The 13,811-nt window shown below is 41.3% G+C and overlaps 4 protein-coding genes across 9 annotated transcripts; 1 reads left to right on the top strand and 3 right to left on the bottom strand.

Moving 5' to 3' along the window:
- Window positions 1-67: 67 nt before the first annotated feature.
- Window positions 68-2,748, bottom strand: LOC129599458 (inositol monophosphatase 1-like). The gene is made up of 8 exons (XM_055497696.1): window positions 2,487-2,748; window positions 2,213-2,346; window positions 2,080-2,150; window positions 1,606-1,685; window positions 1,291-1,399; window positions 926-1,034; window positions 660-811; window positions 68-579 (listed from the first exon to the last, which is right to left on the bottom strand). Exons 1-8 carry the CDS (start codon window positions 2,562-2,564, stop codon window positions 455-457), a joined length of 858 nt encoding a protein of 285 aa, XP_055353671.1. The 5' UTR covers window positions 2,565-2,748; the 3' UTR covers window positions 68-454.
- A 150-nt stretch (window positions 2,749-2,898) lies between these two features.
- LOC129599429 (uncharacterized) lies at window positions 2,899-6,158 on the top strand. Of its 2 annotated transcripts, none has more exons than XM_055497663.1 (6): window positions 2,899-3,053; window positions 3,132-3,215; window positions 3,268-3,942; window positions 4,260-4,974; window positions 5,131-5,667; window positions 5,739-6,158. In XM_055497663.1, exons 1-6 carry the CDS (start codon window positions 3,012-3,014, stop codon window positions 5,900-5,902), a joined length of 2,217 nt encoding a protein of 738 aa, XP_055353638.1. In that variant the 5' UTR covers window positions 2,899-3,011; the 3' UTR covers window positions 5,903-6,158. The 2 variants fall into 2 exon arrangements, with proteins under 2 accessions (XP_055353638.1, XP_055353631.1); XM_055497656.1 differs by having other exon boundaries at window positions 4,257-4,974.
- LOC129599446 (diphosphomevalonate decarboxylase-like) lies at window positions 5,711-10,290 on the bottom strand. Of its 2 annotated transcripts, none has more exons than XM_055497682.1 (10): window positions 10,138-10,290; window positions 9,925-10,010; window positions 9,659-9,841; window positions 9,224-9,355; window positions 8,939-8,993; window positions 8,231-8,375; window positions 7,790-8,083; window positions 7,568-7,729; window positions 6,227-6,283; window positions 5,711-6,166 (listed from the first exon to the last, which is right to left on the bottom strand). In XM_055497682.1, the coding sequence occupies exons 2-10, from the start codon at window positions 9,947-9,949 to the stop codon at window positions 6,110-6,112; spliced, it is 1,110 nt and encodes a 369-aa protein (XP_055353657.1). In that variant the 5' UTR covers window positions 9,950-10,010; window positions 10,138-10,290; the 3' UTR covers window positions 5,711-6,109. The 2 variants fall into 2 exon arrangements, with proteins under 2 accessions (XP_055353657.1, XP_055353650.1); XM_055497675.1 differs by having other exon boundaries at window positions 9,912-10,010; window positions 10,138-10,289.
- A 566-nt stretch (window positions 10,291-10,856) lies between these two features.
- LOC129602569 (max-like protein X) lies at window positions 10,857-13,647 on the bottom strand. Of its 4 annotated transcripts, none has more exons than XM_055501620.1 (8): window positions 13,505-13,647; window positions 12,982-13,305; window positions 12,573-12,794; window positions 12,286-12,486; window positions 12,000-12,090; window positions 11,545-11,644; window positions 11,386-11,470; window positions 10,857-11,296 (listed from the first exon to the last, which is right to left on the bottom strand). In XM_055501620.1, exons 2-8 carry the CDS (start codon window positions 13,192-13,194, stop codon window positions 11,111-11,113), a joined length of 1,098 nt encoding a protein of 365 aa, XP_055357595.1. In that variant the 5' UTR covers window positions 13,195-13,305; window positions 13,505-13,647; the 3' UTR covers window positions 10,857-11,110. The 4 variants fall into 4 exon arrangements, with proteins under 4 accessions (XP_055357595.1, XP_055357594.1, XP_055357593.1 ...); XM_055501619.1 differs by having other exon boundaries at window positions 13,392-13,619; XM_055501618.1 differs by having other exon boundaries at window positions 12,982-13,619.
- Between the last annotated feature and the right edge of the window lie 164 nt (window positions 13,648-13,811).

The following is a 13,811-nucleotide window of genomic DNA, read 5'->3' as shown; positions in this document are numbered from 1 at the left end:
GGAAAGGCATGCACGCAACCAACACTATTAACTGTAAATAATACCTGCCGAAATTGTAATCAATTACTTCAACGTGTATGCTTTTAATGAAATTGTCACATTTCATGACACAACAAAACAAAGTGCTCACGAGTCACGACCATTAAAAAAGCCATATTTAAACCGAAAAACAATTAAAGTCTACCATCATTCAGTCACCTTATCAAAATAAAAACGCCCAACGCACACTGACAAAATTAATATCCTATGATTTCACCAGCAACTGAGGCTCTGACAGTGGCCACCACTAATAGGAAAAATAAAACCTTGAACCGGAAGTAACTGGAATGCACTGAACTTTAACCATTCAGTAGCAAGAGCAAATTGGCAACAGCCAACTAGCAAGCCAAAAGGAAGTTGAAATGACTAGATGGAGAATCGATCCAGGAGTGTTACATCATTTTTAATTAACGGATCACGAGGCCGACGCACGTCCATCGTGTTCCAGCTCAATGTGAGTCAAAATTCCCGACAGCTGTTTACAAATGCTTTCGGTAGCACCACCAATAACACGTCTCGCCATCATGTTGAAGGATCCCCCTAATCAAGACAGCGAATCCGCTCATAAATTAGGTATGCGGAATAACAGTCGCACTAAATAAGCAGGAACCTGTGTATACCGGTTGGATCGCAACAAAATCCTCCCGCTTCCCTAATAATAACGTATCCCGCCGCCATATCCCAACAATGAATTCCGTACTCGTAGCACACATCGCCGGAGCCTCTGGCGATCATGCACATATTGAGAGCCGCGGATCCCATAGCACGTATACTGCAAGAATGAAGGTGAGTACAGCGTGCTCAATAGTGCACTGTTCCTCATAGTACGCTTTGTTCCTGCCGTCCGCTTGCATGTTTCATGTGGTTTGTACCGGAAGTTGCTTACCCATGCGCATTGGTGCCTAATACCGCTTCCAGATTTTTGTAAAATGCATCCATCCTTGATGGGTCCCTACCGGATCCGACTTCCGTAACAACCAAAGATCCAGCCATTTCTGGAAAAAACAATCATATGTGACAAGTTGGAACTTAGCTCCAGACAAGTCGGCAATAACGAAGTGCACAAAATCTAGGTAGGCTTCAGACGCACAACGACTTGTAACAGAATCATCAACATTAACACAGGTCACATGGTCATTAATTATTGTTCATACACCTGCAAAAGATACTGTGCCGGTGCGGATATGATGCTGAGAATGCTTCTGATGTCAGCTACTTGCAGGGTCATAATTAAACATTCTAAATTATTACCTGTAGCTTGGGAAACTTTGATGGCATTTCCGTTGCAGAATGCGCCTCCGCCTTTTATGGCAGTGTACATTTCATCAGCCATTACGTGGTAGATAATACCCGCAACCAGCTACCAACATGAGCAAAGGGAGAAGATCAGATATCGTACTCCAACCGTGGGCAGCCAAAAATACCATTTCACAAGATTAATTCTTAATAGAGTATTCGAAGTAATCAGTATTTCTCGAAGTATGTAATACCCCATTCTTCATGTTACTAATTTATTATGCTCAAAGTACCGGCCATACACACTATTATCTTTTCGCAAGCGTTTACCTCCTTCTGTACGGCTAATCCAACGGATACCGATACATACGGAAAAGAGTGCACAAAATTGGTGGTTCCGTCAATTGGATCTGAAAGATACGAGTATCCATCAGGCAACCTGCTACTATGCAGTCATAATGGCAAAATAATAGTACAGTAATAACAGTAATAATAGTAATTAGTATAATACGGGGCAAAATTACAGAATAACACATTTCAGCTATTAAAATCCTGACTAAGAGAAAAGGGTGGATACTGTACATATTATAAGGGTGGATACTGTACATATTATATAGATAGTGTAATTTATGTTAAATATAAATAAATATAATGTTAGTAAACTGCAAGCGCACTACCGGAAAATATTATAAAACTATAAAAGTGTTTTATAATAATTTCCGAAAATATTATAAAACTATGTAAAACTATGTTTGAAAATAATGTATATGAAAATGTACCGTAACCAGTGCATTTTTTGCTTACCAATGATCCAGGTGGGAGCATCTGTCAGCTCAGCTTTTTGACCGGCGGCGTCAGACTCTTCGCCTATAAATCTGAATGTACGAAGAACTGAGTTACAAAAAATTTTCGTTTCTTTTCAAATGGATGTTCATACTTGTGATCTGGATACCGCCCTTTTAGGGAGTCAATGATAAACGCCTCCACTGCCTTATCCGTTTCCGTAACGAGATCAACAACAGACGATTTCAGCGTGATGTTCTTCTCGGCTTTCATTGCAGTGCGGATCGTCTGTGACGTAAAACAATTGTCTTCTCGTCCAGACCGAACACAAACAAAATCACATGGCACATGCGCCATGCGTGACTGAATCATAAATTGCATGCAGTACAGTAAAATTACATTTTCCACAAACTGACATATTTACGTACCTCGCCTGCCTCCTTTGCAACAAACTCGGCAAACAGAGCCCAAGATTGTATTTCGGCCATATCACCAGTAACGACCATGGTGAAATCGGTACAGTAATTACAGGCTATTTATAGCGATTTCAGATTTCAAAGCCAATTCCAAACTGAGCGCACGCAATAATACAGCAGTTGCAAATCCAAAATTCAAAAAAAGCTTGTTGGGATAGGATCCCTTTTTGCCTTTATGCCGATTCTGGAATCTGGCAAGGCAAGGCAACCCACAAGTGGCACTGTACCAAGAAATCATGGCCTGCCCAAGGCTTGGAGCTTTATCATACAGAGTGTCGTCGCTGGAGGATGCCGTTTTTGACATCAAAGTTGACACCAACCGCTCGGATAGCTGCTCCCAGCTGTTTGATGATATTGGTTGTTGGTGTTTGTTTAGTTTGAAAATTTTTCTAGACTTTTACGTTTTCCAGCGCTTTTTTCTGTATGTTATTTTAATTTATTTATTTTGCTTAAAGTCAGTGTTTGGGTTCTGTCGTAATGGTTTTAAAGATTACCGTCATTAGTGCGCTTTTTAAAATGGTATGAGTGATGCGTACGGCGGTACGAGTGATAGGGAATAATTGTTTAATTTTATCGCTTACGACATCTATTCTGTAGGAGATGGACTTCAGCGAACCGATCAGTGCCGCGGAATGGATTAACCGCCAGCTTAGCAGACCAGGAGCGAAAGAGAATTTTGAGGTGCGTCAAACAAATTATCAAATTTATACTGTCATTCAAACCCATCTGGTAGGGGTACACCAGCGAGTTGGTTAGCAATCTGCAGCTGCATCTGTACAAAACACAACAAGCCCTGGACGACATGGCCTCACAGATGCCACGTCTCAGCTCCGCCATTGCTCGCCAACTTCCGCCGACCCACTCCGCGCTGTCCTACATTGTGGCGGACATTCAGCATTTGGAAGCCAATCTCCAGGCCCATGCTGCCGCCACCTCGGACGTGGCTGAACGTATTCGTGCCACGGAAATGGTCAAACAGCGCATGGAGCTGACATACCGTGCACTGGAAAATCAGGATAACTGGGAAGCACTGATTGCCAACGTGCACGACGTCATTGCCAATGGGGATTTGGATGCGATTGTAGCACGGCTGGTCGCACTGCAGAAATGCTTTATCTCACTGAGCGGCGCGGCTAACTACGACAATCGACGCGAGCAGCTGCAGGATGTGAAGAATCGCATTGAGAGCGTACTGATTCCGCGCTTGATCAGTGTGTTGTCATCCATGGAGCCGTGGAGGGTGGGCAGTGGGACCAATGTTGTGCACGGATCGGAATCATTGGCACTGAAAATCATCTCCGTATTCACTACAATGGAACGGAAGGATGCATTGAAAAGAGTGTTAAATGAATGCCGTCTGAAGCAGATGGTTAAACACTGGGACGATACTGCGACGACGGCTTTACAGGTTTGCGCATTGCAATGAAATACAGCTGGTTACGTTAATAACACTTCTTGTAAGTTAAAAAATTTTCGTTCGTTTCAGGTTTATATTATGTAAATTTTTTTGCCATTCAAATTACGTTTTTATCATTTATCTGGATATCGGCCACGTAAAATATGGTGTTTGACAGTTTGATAATTTTTCTTTGTTTTAAGTATCTGAAGTGTTTTAAGGTGGGCCAATTGAAGCATCGAAAGATTTGTAGTACAACTAGTCGTTTCATGCGCGTAATATCCGATTCGGCTACCAAATAATTTTACCACTGACTTTTATTTTAGGAGCAATCAGACGAAGCAGATACGGCCAGTTTTGACGAATGTTTCGCCGGCTTTTGCGATGATCTGCTATCTTCTTGGCATAATCAGTACCGTTTGTTTGCCGCAACATTTTCTGACCCTACCGCTGCGTTATTAGACCATTACCGGATGGTTTTCACGGAAACCAGACCGAAAATGGAGAGACAGTTAGAGAATGCATGGAACAAAGCCAGATCGTCTAATGCCATGGAAGACTTTCTTTCCATGTCTCTTAATATTCGACATTCTCAGGACGTGTTCTGCAAAAGCTTGGAAAAGGATCTTCCTGATCATCTCCATACTGAACTTTGTGAAAAACTCTGGGAAGATGTTAGGCACATTTTATCATTCTGTTTGAAACACTATGCCGAAGCGGAGAAGCACCTGTTGATGACGGAAATTGATCGTGCTCACTTGGATGTTAAAGAAAAAGGGAAGTCCACACATGCTTTGAGCAGTGCTGGGAATCGAATCGGAAACACTATCTATACTGCCGTGGTCCGGTGTTTTCAGCTCACAAATGGGCACTTATTCCAGGAAATTGAGGATACGGTCTTATCAGCTGTTAAAATACACTGCACAAAAGTCAGTCTGTATGCAAAGAAACTGGAAAATACTGCCACTTCCGAATATAATGTAGACTCTGCTGATGGAAATTATGAGCTGCTCAACGATTTTGTTAAAGTGCTCCAGCATTTCGGTGGGTAAACAAATTTCCATAGTGGTTTTCCTAACATAATGAAACGTTTCTCGTTTGTAATAAATCACTACGTGTATACAACGTGGGAAACATGCGTATGTGACAAATTAGTTTCGTCGTTTTGCAAAGATATTGCGTACATTAATGGCTTTTTAGGTGACTTGTTAGTGCAGCTGCATAATATTACGGAATCTTTGCCACATAATGCGGCATCACAGAGCCACGCTGCCACTGAGGATACTGGTCATCATCCTTTTGCCAAAGTTGTTTTGATGATAAAAGAGTCCGCTAATGCCGTTTTTCAAGAATTTTATTCGGTTTTGCTCCAGCCTGTGGATAAACTTCTAGAAAATATCCCAACTCTGCCGTCTTGGACAACAGGTTCGGCGAAAGGCGGAATCGACATACCGAGTTTTGGGTTGGATCCACAGGAGCATGTTACTCGTATCGGCAACTATTTACTGACTTTGCCACAGGCCCTGGATCCTTTACTATCCAGCGAAAGCGCCAGTATGAAGGCCTTGAAAAGTATCATAAGTTTCCCCGGTTCTCCTTCGGTGGATGATTCTCTTAGTTTAGCGGAAGTGGCCATTCAAGGAGCCATGTACTTAGCAATGGAAAAAATTGTGGCCGTCCTCCTCAAAATTCGTCATTTAACCAGTTTCGGGCTCAAACAGCTTGTGTGTGACCTTAGTAAGTGGATTCTCCAAAATTACTGTATTCTTTTTTTAAGCAGTTTCGTTTTTATCGGTTCGTTTTTGCAGAATACATCCAGAACATAGCGGAAGATTTTGCTACTTCTCCTAGCACCAATTTTGAAACACTGAGAACTTTATTAACTATTCCCGTGGAGGAATTCGAGGAAGCATCGCCGAAATTTCCTGGTAGCATGGTGGCTTTTGCATCCAGAGCGCGAAACATCGTATGATTAGTAATTGTTAACCAATTTTTTACTGAGCACTCAGAACTAAATTTTTCGGCGCCTGGAATTACCGAATCGCTTACTGTAGATTAATAAAACTTTGGCGTTCATGGAAAGTCGAAACAACTGTTACTCCGACTCGTAGGACGTAAATAACAGTAAAACTTTAGAAAAGATTTAGGTAATTATTCTTCAGTCATTGCTTCGCGTTCGTCAGCAAAAGGGCGACATTGGAACCTCGTTGACAGACGTTTTCGGTCCTTCTCCAGCCTAAAACACGAATCGAAGTTACCGTATCAAAAACACACCTGCATTCAAATCACGTCTGACCTTAGTCACGATGATGTACTGTACCGAGTCCGACACTGGATTTAAAATATCGCCATACTGAAACAAACAAACAACAACACTAACTACAGCCCTGCTACGCCAAGTTGGGACAGTTGCATAGAATAAATTAGAAAATATTTGTATTCATCGTTGTACTTTTATTCTTTAACATTACTAGTGTAATTTTCCGAAGGACGTAGCGCTGCATACGTCCACGGGTATATATATATATGTATGTATATATATACCTGTAGGTATGGATCCATGTCGAATCCTATTGTAACTTGTAAGTTTGTAACACAGGATAGGGAAAACTGAGCTTGTAACTGAGGACAGACAGAACGTTTGGTCACTGTTAGAGAGAAATTTACTGTAAACTCAAGAGACAGAAATGCTGTAACTCAGGATGGGCAGAGATGCAGAGGCAGAGGTGGAGCATGTATGTGAACAGTGAAAGAACGCACTGAATGTCATCGTCAGTTGATCCAAAGTTTCAAGCACTAGTTTTTCGTTTACCTTTCCATAAAACTTCCTAACCAACATCTCAGAAGATAGAAAAATTTGACGCTTTTGATCTCTGATAAGTGTTTTTATTGGGGAACCAAGAAAGTTATGCTTGTTTTGGTTTCTCGTAGATATAGCATAGGGTGCAAGCAACGCCTCCAACGGACGGACCTATGCTAAGTCTACGAGCAAACAAATGCTCTTGGTTCTCCATAAACCTACTTTCAAAATATCAAAAATTCTAAAATTTTATTCTCTATTCTGAAACATTAACTGGGAAGGTTCGTTAAAGTGACAACGAAAACTGATGCTGCAAGTTTTGGAGATAGTGGCATCGCAAACAGTCTAGAGTTACCGATTTTAGTCTATGACACTAAAAGAATTTTTAAACAAATTTTAAATGGGAAAGTGTCCAATAAGATCGATGGGTCGAACCATATTTCCCAACTATCTGTAGTCTGCTCTAGTTTTAATTTTGCTATAATTCGAAACAAGCTTCTAGCATGAAAACCTCAAATGCAAAAGATGTTGGACAAACATGGGAATCATGTGAACATATGATAAGTTTTAATTTGGTGCCGGATGGTTCATGGAAATTTTTGAGAAAAACTGTCCCAACTTGGCGTAGCAGGGCTGTAACTTGCAGCGCAATAAATTTTCAGTATAAAACCCGAATTAAACGATTTCATGGGGTGACGACAAATATGATACAGAAGTATTTTAGGTTTTAGCTGCTCTAGAGCAGACTCTGGGTGACAAAATTACAAACATTTCCACAAACGAGATTCAAATATTGCGATAATTGATCAACACTTCGACGGAAACTTTGTAACATACCTCAACGTTTTCCGGCGATTTCAACAAAAAATCGGTTAATCCACGCAAAAAACTGGAATTCGCGCTTGGAAACTGCAGTCTTAATAACTCCACTAAGGATTGCAAATTCTCCGACAGAGTAAAGAGAAAAGGATTTGGACCAGCGTCGAAACTGTAGGCTGCCTAATATTACATACCGACAAGTACTTAAACAAATTATAACGATTCTGCAAAATATTTTACCAGTATTCTCCCGCTTTTGCGGTTGTATGCATGGATTAAATTGATAACTGCTTTGGATGTATCGTCCAGGTACATTATGGGTGGATACGTATCCAGGCAGATTGCATGGAATTGATTACTGTCCCGCATGGTCAATTCAGCAAACTTTTCGAAATTCCTATCTGTAATGGCAGCGGTCATGGCTTCGCAACGAGCATTTGCAATAAAATCGGCTCGGTATCTTAGCAGATCACTCGTATCTACAGATTCCTTCATTCCCGACGTCGAAGAGACATCTTTCTTCTTATCGTTTACCTAATGATGGGAAAAAATTTGAAACTTGTGAATTAAAACCTGTTGCTTCCCAACAATTTTTTCCTAAGTTATTTGACCAGTTTCTGATCTAAATGTTAAGTATTAAAATCTTTGTACAGCAAAATTTCTCAAGGTACAATAGTTTACCACAAGAATAAGGACCCGAAGTTCAGGCCAGTGCGACGCTGGTCGTATTTGTTGTGCAACCGAATCCGATCCATCGCCGGCGTGTCCGGTGTGCCATCGGACAAATCCCCCATAAACACTTCGACAAGCACTTCCGCTTCCTTGCCTAAAATGCAAATTCATACACGGCAATCCCGTGACCCCGTAAAAGCAGGTAACAATACCGGTCTTGTACATGTTCTAGACAACCTGACGGTAATGCGACACAAAAAGCGACGAACGGTAGTGTAATACTAGTTCAACATGGTTTCTATATTTCACGCAATATCCGAATTTTTTACATGTTAAGCTGTTGGACTATTTGTAGAAACGGTTACAAGCAGTCCAGTAGTGCGAAGCCGATAAAATGCGAAGAAACAATATTTGCTACCGAAAATCATAATGCACCATAATATACATTATCCAGTAAACTAATAACTAACCACTAACATCAGATGAATTTTAATACTCGTACAGTACTCGTACTTCTATCAGATGAACAATACTCGTACTAAATCTCTGCTTCAAAAGTCTTCACTGAAAACTATTGCTTCCGTGACAAAGTTGACATCCGTTACATCGGCACATACATTATGAGTATTATTCTATTGTTGTGTTATACCTACACTGCTGTTAGTTTACTTAAATACTTTCGTGTAAAGAAAAAAATTAAGGAAGCATTGTACCAACCTGACTATTCCTGAAATGTCTCCTTGGATGTCATACACTGCTTTTAAAGCACTTGCTAAAACGGAAGAAGTCAACGCACAATACTGTAGGCTCATGGTTATATAAAAGGAGAATACTCTGCATACTTTACTTATAACGGTAACAGCCCAGTGATGCGATAAAAACAAAATTCAGAAGTGAAACTTTTATTCACTTTCCACCGTAAGAAAAATCCAAAGGCTTAGCGATAAATATAAGACACCGCATATCCAGCTGGCAGTGGTGTTCTTTAATTTGAACTCTAACCTAAGCACGATATCCCGGCAGCCGAGGAGGCCAATCCCGCCGCTGTTGGGAAGTTGTTATCGCTAACGATCCGAAGTCCCAGCGTCGTGTCATTCTCGCGAATACTACCTTGCCGCAGTGCTTCGCTCTTACCTAGTAAAAGATAATATTAACACACCGACAAAAAAAATTCACACAGGAAGGAAACTGTGGGATGGCCGAAGCAACATTAGATAACTCATCACTGCAAAGTTCGCAGCTTAAATGCTTGATGTTACTGCTCAATAATCGCATTCGCTAGTAGACACATTACCGCCAGTGGCAGTCATACGTACGCAAACGGCAGCTAAGGTAAAGGAGTGTCACTAGTCACTGTACTAAAGATAAGTCTTCATTTTAAAAATGAATTTTTAAACCAAGAGTGACAAATCCACTGCAAAATTTATAAACACCTACACAGCGCAATGACTTTCATAAATCTTTTAGATGGAGTTTCCTCTTTCCCGTTCAGTGAGAACTGCACTCCATCTGACGTAGGATCCAGTGACACGATGGTTCGCGCTCGAAGGTGTTCTGTGTCCAGCGTAACACTGATGGAGTCGTTGAGTGGAATAACCAAATCTTCGTTTTTCTTCCCCCCTGTGATGCTTTTTGGTTAGTACCGGCTTGTGAAATTAGCCTAATATGGGCCGAAAAAATCAAAACTTACAGTATTTTATTACCGCAATATTGACTGGAGCTTCGCATACAACTGTGCGACAGCTTTGAATACCGTCTTGAGTTCCCATTTGGCTCTTTCAAAGGGTTCCTGCGGGTGGGTAAATGAAATGGAGATCACATAAACGAAACCACAACATTAAAACTCAGAAATGTCGTTTCGGCGCAATCCAGACTCTTGAAATGAACAGCTGTAGAGCGAACATCTGATTACAAACCTTCGAACCCAAGAAATTTGATTACAATCAATTAGTGCAAACAAAACTGTTTTAAAACTGCAGTGGTATTAATGCACCACCAAAATTCAGCTGCCGCAAAAATCCAAATTTAACACTACGGTTTGGATACGAGTACAAGTACAGATGGCAATATTAGTAATAAATATGGCACTATAAGCGTAAGTAACATGGGACTGATGGGACACATTTCCTTTTTGTAAAAATTTCGACCAGTACCTCATCTTTTTATATTTATCTTCATATCTTGTTTTATGTTATCTTCATATCTCTGTATATACTTACTGCAATATATACGCAGAACTGCTGTAAATGTTTAGCTAACCTAGCTAGGTACAGCAGTAACAGCACCAAAAACGACCATAAGCATTACTGAAAACGGTGGAGTATAACTCCCAGAGCGATTAAAGATTCTAGAATTATGTTCCAAATGTGTCTACGAGTTGCAGATCTGCATTATAATATCCCAGATTATTTGGTTTAACAGGGAAACCCGGAAGTAATCATCTTACCCGTGAGCGCCTGCACACAGTTTTGCCCATCGCCGCATTCACAATTGTTAGATTCTGCTAAAATTGTCTGTACGGGCGCAACGTGCAAGTGACTACAAAGTACTTACAATATTACTTACTTACACGTAAACATTCACTAGATTTTATTCTACAGCGATTTTTCAACAAATCGCTAACAATGGTAAACCATTTTTATTTTTTAATGCAGGCGTGGCAATGCCATTGAAGCATTATAATTTTACCACGTGCTGGGTATTGATGTGTCGAATAACCGACACTACACAAAGAACATTTTGTCATATGATGACAGACACACAAATTGCTCATTTTAAAGGGAAAAATTCACACAAAGCAAAAACACATGACTTATAAAGCATAATAAGGCTATTCCACCACCGGGACCATGAAATACTATCTGAATTATAAAATACTTTAATCTCTTTTTACTTTCTTGGCTGGGCGTAGCTTTTGTTGAAGTCATTCAGCACGGCGGCCGTAATATGTTTAATGTGCGCCGGAGTGCAGCATTCTTCTAACCAGGTAAAAGCAGTGCCGGATAGCTCCGCGAAACTGGAAGTGACCACCCGCGCATCATAAGTTTGGAACAGGTTATCCATAATTCGCTGAAACTATCAAAAACGGAATTAAGTCTCACTAATATTGACAAAAGAAGAACGAGGACAATGAATATCCAGTCTTCACTCTGTAGTACACTAACCACTTGAAATTTCACTTCGTCAGGGATCGACTGGCCACCCTGATCGGCTTGGCCACGCATATTCACGGCCATTTTCTCGTATTCCCTACCATTACACACGAAATATAATGACCTCATTGTTAGCGTCCTACAACATTTATCCCGGTTGTTTGCGCTTACGCTTTCATGATCTGCAATCCTAAAAACTCGTTCTTCAGCTTTTCCAGTTCTTCAGCCTGTTGCTTCTTTCGCGTTTCCAGGTAATTCACATATTCTATGGCTATACACCAATACAGTCAACATAAGTAAAATTCCGATACCACGAGTAGGTACGAAATATTTCAGAAATCAAACACATGATCTACATACTGCTACCGGCAGTTGCAAAGGTATGATTGGTATCAAACTTTAAGCTTTGAGTACTGTAATCAGAGTCGCAGACACAAGAAAAAGCATCTCGTGAATTTTAGTTACAAACTTACGATAATCTGTGCTGTCCACCTTACGGGTAGATTTCTAAAATCACTACGAGTACTTCAAGTACTACATTCCAAATCACTTTTAAAGTTCTGCTCAGGATTTTAAACTAAAAGTTTCACTCATTGGATCATTTTCTGGAACATCAATGGACTCACATTTTTGTAGAATCCTCGCTTTACTATCTTTTTGATTTCCTAATTTATCCACATCATGTGGCAGTTCCTTTTCCAGTTCGTTGTAACCTTTCTGTAATTAATCAACACGAGTAGGGAAAAGACACAAAGTGCTGCTTTAGGTAAATGCTCAATGTCCCCTTCGAAATGCGGATAAACTGCAACGTGGCATAATGCAAAACAGTAAAATGCAATATTTAAGTTTTGAAAACCATAATGCCACAATTTTTTTTTTCTTTCATGTCTGTGAGTATCATCACATATTCACCTTGATAGCATCCCGGCGCTTCTGCTCAGCTTGCGTGTGCGCCTCCCTTCGCTTTTCCCGAAAACCAGAGCCCGATGCACGCCCACTCCGTCCTCCACGCTCCCCTGCGCTGGTGTCCTCATCGTCCGGATCATCCGAATCCGCATCGGATGTGGGTTCACTAATGTTCTGCAAGGAATGACTGCTGCTCCTGCGCGACTGGTGTCCTCATCCGGCGGATCCGAATCCGCATCGGACGTGGGTTCACTAATGTTCTGCAAGGAATGACTGCTGCTCCTGCGCGACTGTGATCCGGCGGCTGTTGTCGACGGATTGGGATTGCTTTTCTGTGTCAGCAGCTGATGCGTGAGTGAGCTCTGATTAGCCAATGCTGATACTGGAACAGTGCCAGTGGGTGTCAGCGGAGTTAAAATTCCTTGGAAAAATGTGGTGTCTTCATCGTTTCGGGCACCTCCAGCGCTGATGCCTGGCTCGGTGTGAGGGGGTCTAATCGGTCCCCTCGAATTGTCCTATAATTGTGGTAAATAATTGTTAACGCTCAAGTTGTCGAAAAATATTACTTATATGCCAGATGATTATTCTGACACCGCTTATCTTAGACCGAGTAACTTTATAGTCGTTTAATTAAATATCAAATCAATCCATCAATGCTCCAATTACAACGACTACTATTTTTTTTAACGAAAGCACTGTTACCTGCAGTCGCGGCTGCTGCGTCAGGTAAGGATCAACGAAGTTGCCGATTATAGGCCGGGATTGTCCTGGATTGGAAATCTGCGGAACCAAGCTGTTCGGCATGCCATGTACCGCAGTATTCTGGCTAGGATTCAGGCGACTGTTAACTTCATCCAAGCGAACCACGTTCTTGCTGGTGTTTCGTCGATTGTTCGTACCCGATTGGCGCTGCATCGTGGTGCCGAGGGCAGTGGAAAAGAAGATTCAACAACAGCGTTTGTGTTTCCGAACCACTTCTCGTTATACGATATTAAAATTCCGTTGAGCCATTCTCAGGTGTGTGACCTGTACAATGTATATCAATCTTATGCGTGGGCACTGGCTACGAATCGCATTTAGAGTTGCTCGGAAGAATTAATCACGCTCGTTACCGCTCGTATGGTAAATCTGGAGTCTGCACGATGATCGCACATCGTATAATGCGATTAGCAGAAGCAAAGTAGAATACTTAGAACGGCAAGTGCTAAAATTAACAAAAGAATACCTAATATAACACCATACAATAACGCTCCTGCTGCTATGTACGAAAATGACCTTGTAAGGTGTGGTAAACTGTAAACAATTACAAGAACAACAGAGCTCGCACTGCAGCAAGTGGCTGCAAGTCGCAAGAAAAACAAAATTAATTATCAGCAATCCAGGGATAACCTAGCTAAACGTAAACAGCTGTGATCGTATACGCACTTCAATACGCCCGCGGCGGTCGGGGTGCGATATTTAACGTTCTAATGGCTGCCGCCTGCGGTAGTACTGCTCCAGATCTGTATCGGTTTGTTTACGAAGTTAGTCGA

Source organism: Paramacrobiotus metropolitanus, unplaced genomic scaffold, assembly GCF_019649055.1.
Source record: "Paramacrobiotus metropolitanus isolate TYO unplaced genomic scaffold, Prichtersi_v1.0 Parri_scaffold0000004, whole genome shotgun sequence".
Classification (NCBI taxonomy): Eukaryota; Metazoa; Tardigrada; class Eutardigrada; order Parachela; family Macrobiotidae; genus Paramacrobiotus; species Paramacrobiotus metropolitanus.
This window is presented reverse-complemented; position numbering and strand designations above follow the sequence as displayed.

What these genes read in the sequence shown, in the direction of transcription:
- LOC129599458 (XM_055497696.1), bottom strand. Translation starts at nt 2,564, where the DNA reads ATGGTCGTTACTGGTGATATGGCCGAAATACAATCTTGGGCTCTGTTT. An exon ending in GGGCGGTATCCAGATCACAA is followed by an intron (nt 2,151 to 2,212) that starts GTATGAACATCC and finishes TCGTACATTCAG; the next exon opens with ATTTATAGGCGAAGAGTCTG. An exon ending in TGCTCCCACCTGGATCATTG is followed by an intron (nt 1,686 to 2,079) that starts GTAAGCAAAAAA and finishes CGTATCTTTCAG; the next exon opens with ATCCAATTGACGGAACCACC.
- LOC129599446 (XM_055497675.1), bottom strand. Translation starts at nt 9,990, where the DNA reads ATGGGAACTCAAGACGGTATTCAAAGCTGTCGCACAGTTGTATGCGAA. An exon ending in TGCCGGGATATCGTGCTTAG is followed by an intron (nt 8,994 to 9,223) that starts GTTAGAGTTCAA and finishes CTTCCGTTTTAG; the next exon opens with CAAGTGCTTTAAAAGCAGTG. An exon ending in GCAAAAGCGGGAGAATACTG is followed by an intron (nt 7,730 to 7,789) that starts GTAAAATATTTT and finishes ATGTAATATTAG; the next exon opens with GCAGCCTACAGTTTCGACGC.
- LOC129602569 (XM_055501620.1), bottom strand. Translation starts at nt 13,194, where the DNA reads ATGCAGCGCCAATCGGGTACGAACAATCGACGAAACACCAGCAAGAAC. An exon ending in GGATTGCAGATCATGAAAGC is followed by an intron (nt 11,471 to 11,544) that starts GTAAGCGCAAAC and finishes GTGTAATGGTAG; the next exon opens with GGAATACGAGAAAATGGCCG. An exon ending in ACGAAGTGAAATTTCAAGTG is followed by an intron (nt 11,297 to 11,385) that starts GTTAGTGTACTA and finishes CGTTTTTGATAG; the next exon opens with TTTCAGCGAATTATGGATAA.
- LOC129599429 (XM_055497656.1), top strand. Translation starts at nt 3,012, where the DNA reads ATGGTTTTAAAGATTACCGTCATTAGTGCGCTTTTTAAAATG. An exon ending in GAGCGAAAGAGAATTTTGAG is followed by an intron (nt 3,216 to 3,267) that starts GTGCGTCAAACA and finishes CCCATCTGGTAG; the next exon opens with GGGTACACCAGCGAGTTGGT. An exon ending in ACAGCTTGTGTGTGACCTTA is followed by an intron (nt 5,668 to 5,738) that starts GTAAGTGGATTC and finishes TCGTTTTTGCAG; the next exon opens with AATACATCCAGAACATAGCG.